The following is a 2,500-nucleotide window of genomic DNA, read 5'->3' on the forward strand; positions in this document are numbered from 1 at the left end:
TGTGTGTGTGTGTAACAGGTATTGGGCCGGACTCGTCAGACGCGATTCTGCTGTCCGCTATAGCGAGCGCTCTGTGTGTAACAGCTTCTCTCTGTGTGTGTGTGTGTGTGTGTGTGTTACAGGTATCGGGCCGGACTCGTCAGACGCGATTCTGCTGTCCGCTATAGCGAGCGCTCTGTGTGTAACAGCTTCTCTCTGTGTGTGTGTGTGTGTGTGTGTGTTACAGGTATCGGGCCGGACTCGTCAGACGCGATTCTGCTGTCCGCTATAGCGAGCGCTCTGTGTGTAACAGCTTCTCTGTGTGTGTGTGTGTGTTACAGGTATCGGGCCGGACTCGTCAGACGCGACGCTGCTGTCCGCTATAGCGAGCGCTCTGTGTGTAACAGCTTCTCTCTGTGTCTGTGTGTGTGTGTGTGTGTGTGTGTGTGTAACAGGTATCGGGCCGGACTCGTCAACCGCGACGCTGCTGTCCGCTATAGCGAGCGCTCTGTGTGTAACAGCTTCTCTGTGTGTGTGTGTGTAACAGGTATTGGGCCGGACTCGTCAGACGCGACGCTGCTGTCCGCTATAGCGAGCGCTCTGTGTGTAACAGCTTCTCTGTGTGTGTGTGTGTGTTACAGGTATCGGGCCGGACTCGTCGGACGCGACGCTGCTGTCCGCTATAGCGAGCGCTCTGCACATGAGCTCAGCGCCCATCACGGGTCAGACCTCCAGCGCCGCTGAGAAGAACCCCGCTATATGGCTCAACACATCCCAGCCACTCTGCAAAGCCTTCACCGTCACTGATGAAGACATCCGGTGAGATCTGTGTGAGTGTGTGTGTGTGTGTGTGTTTCAGACTAACGCATCTGTGAAGAATCTAACTCCACATTACTGTATATGAATCAACAAACGAGTCTGGCAGAACTTTAATTCATGCCTTATATATAATGCACTATAAAAGTATTTTAAAGCATTGATTTTGCTTTGTAATCCACCTTATATTGCATTGTATGATCTTGTGAATAATTGTAGCCACAGTTATAATACATTGTAATAATTACACAGCCCTGCATCTTATCAAAAATACAATATCAAATATCAACAACAATGTTCCCGCTTCAGTGCACTTATCAAAGTAACAACAAAAATAGTAGTCAAATGTCAAAAGTTTTGAATTTAATGACAAGAAAAAGTATCATTTTATCTTATAATCTACAAGAAAATGTTCAAATACTCCATTTAAACACAAGTTTAATGTTTTTTTCACAGAATCTGTAATTTTCTGTCGCTGGTTGGATGTTTCAGAAAACATCTGCTTCATGTTTGCGTTTCCGTCACTGGGCCAAGCTAATCCGCTCTGGAAGCCCTTAGAAACGTATGGTGTAAAGTTGTGAAATTTGGCACAATGATAGAGGACAGTCCCAACATTAACCACAGCAATTTTGGAGTCTCTAACTCAAACCCTCTAGCTCCACCACATGTCCAAAATTCCACATAATGCTAATAACTTTTTAACCATAAGAGCTAGAGACTAAATAATTATTTTCATCTGATTCCTTGACTCAAGACGATTCAATTGACATCATGACTATGCTGGAAAAAAGTTATTAATCTTTTTGATATACCCAACCGTTCTCAAATAACGCGTGGACAAATTCGGCGAAGAACATGCCACATTGGACGCGAGGCTATATCTCCGCAACGCTTTAGCGTATCGAGGCAAACTTTGGTACATGTCATCACAAGCATGACCTGAGGCTACATGCAGCGTTTCAGCACAGCGCCACCTACAAATAAAACTTGAATGATTTGATTCTAGCCGAATCGAATGATAACCATTTGACGTTTTATGGGCATTGGCCATTTTGAATTTTGTCATAAAATGCTGCAATTTATGCATGCATTAGCGCATCAGGACCAAGCCCTGAAGGTACGCAAAGTTTCGAAAAGTTAATAAGCTACTAAATCATATTAAATGTGATTTTACAAAGATTTTTCAACCATTTTGACTAAAATCATATAAAAATGGCATTTTTTGTGCCAAAATTAGTAGGAAACGAGTATTTAATTCAGCAGATATGATGCAGGGTAGTGATATGCCTTATATTGCATTCTATGAGCTCATGAATAACCACAGTTATAATAATGTCTATTCAGTTTTGCACCTTTAGAAAGAATAATGCATTACAACACATGAAAATCAAGGATATTCAGATGTAACAAGGAATCTGTAAATATTATAATGCATTTTAACTTTGGTTACGATTATTTATGAAAAGATATAATGCCTTACAATGTACATTATGAATACATTCTTATTGCATTATTCAATAGCATGCTTTCTGATGCATGTGATTTAGTCATGTCATGCAGCCGTTTCACTTTCTGTTTGGACATAAACCTGCTTGTTCAAGACATGTTTTCTGATAGGTTTGTTATGAGATCAGCCGGCCTGTTAATATTCCTGTATAATTGAGAAGTGATGTGATGTGAAGTTTGAAAGTGTTATGTATTCATC

At 41.6% G+C, this 2,500-nt stretch overlaps 1 protein-coding gene and 1 long non-coding RNA gene across 2 annotated transcripts in view; one reads left to right on the forward strand and one right to left on the reverse strand.

The window, feature by feature from the left end:
* The window catches only part of mbd2 (methyl-CpG binding domain protein 2), a 53,408-nt gene that overhangs the window by 20,983 nt on the left and 29,925 nt on the right, over positions 1–2,500 (forward strand). Inside the window, exon 5 of the mRNA XM_082171581.1 lies at positions 621–798. Coding sequence (XP_082027707.1) covers positions 621–798 — 178 coding nt within the window. The remainder of the gene's footprint in view (positions 1–620; positions 799–2,500) is intronic.
* LOC309500043 overlaps positions 1,142–2,500 on the reverse strand; it is a 2,763-nt gene continuing 1,404 nt past the window's right edge. The window contains exon 2 of the long non-coding RNA XR_014206453.1: positions 1,142–2,500. This exon is cut by the window's right edge and continues 753 nt beyond it. This is a non-coding gene — a long non-coding RNA (uncharacterized lncRNA).

This window comes from Leuciscus leuciscus (genome assembly GCF_965113295.1).
Source record: "Leuciscus leuciscus genome assembly, chromosome: 5".
Taxonomy (NCBI): domain Eukaryota; kingdom Metazoa; phylum Chordata; class Actinopteri; order Cypriniformes; family Leuciscidae; genus Leuciscus; species Leuciscus leuciscus.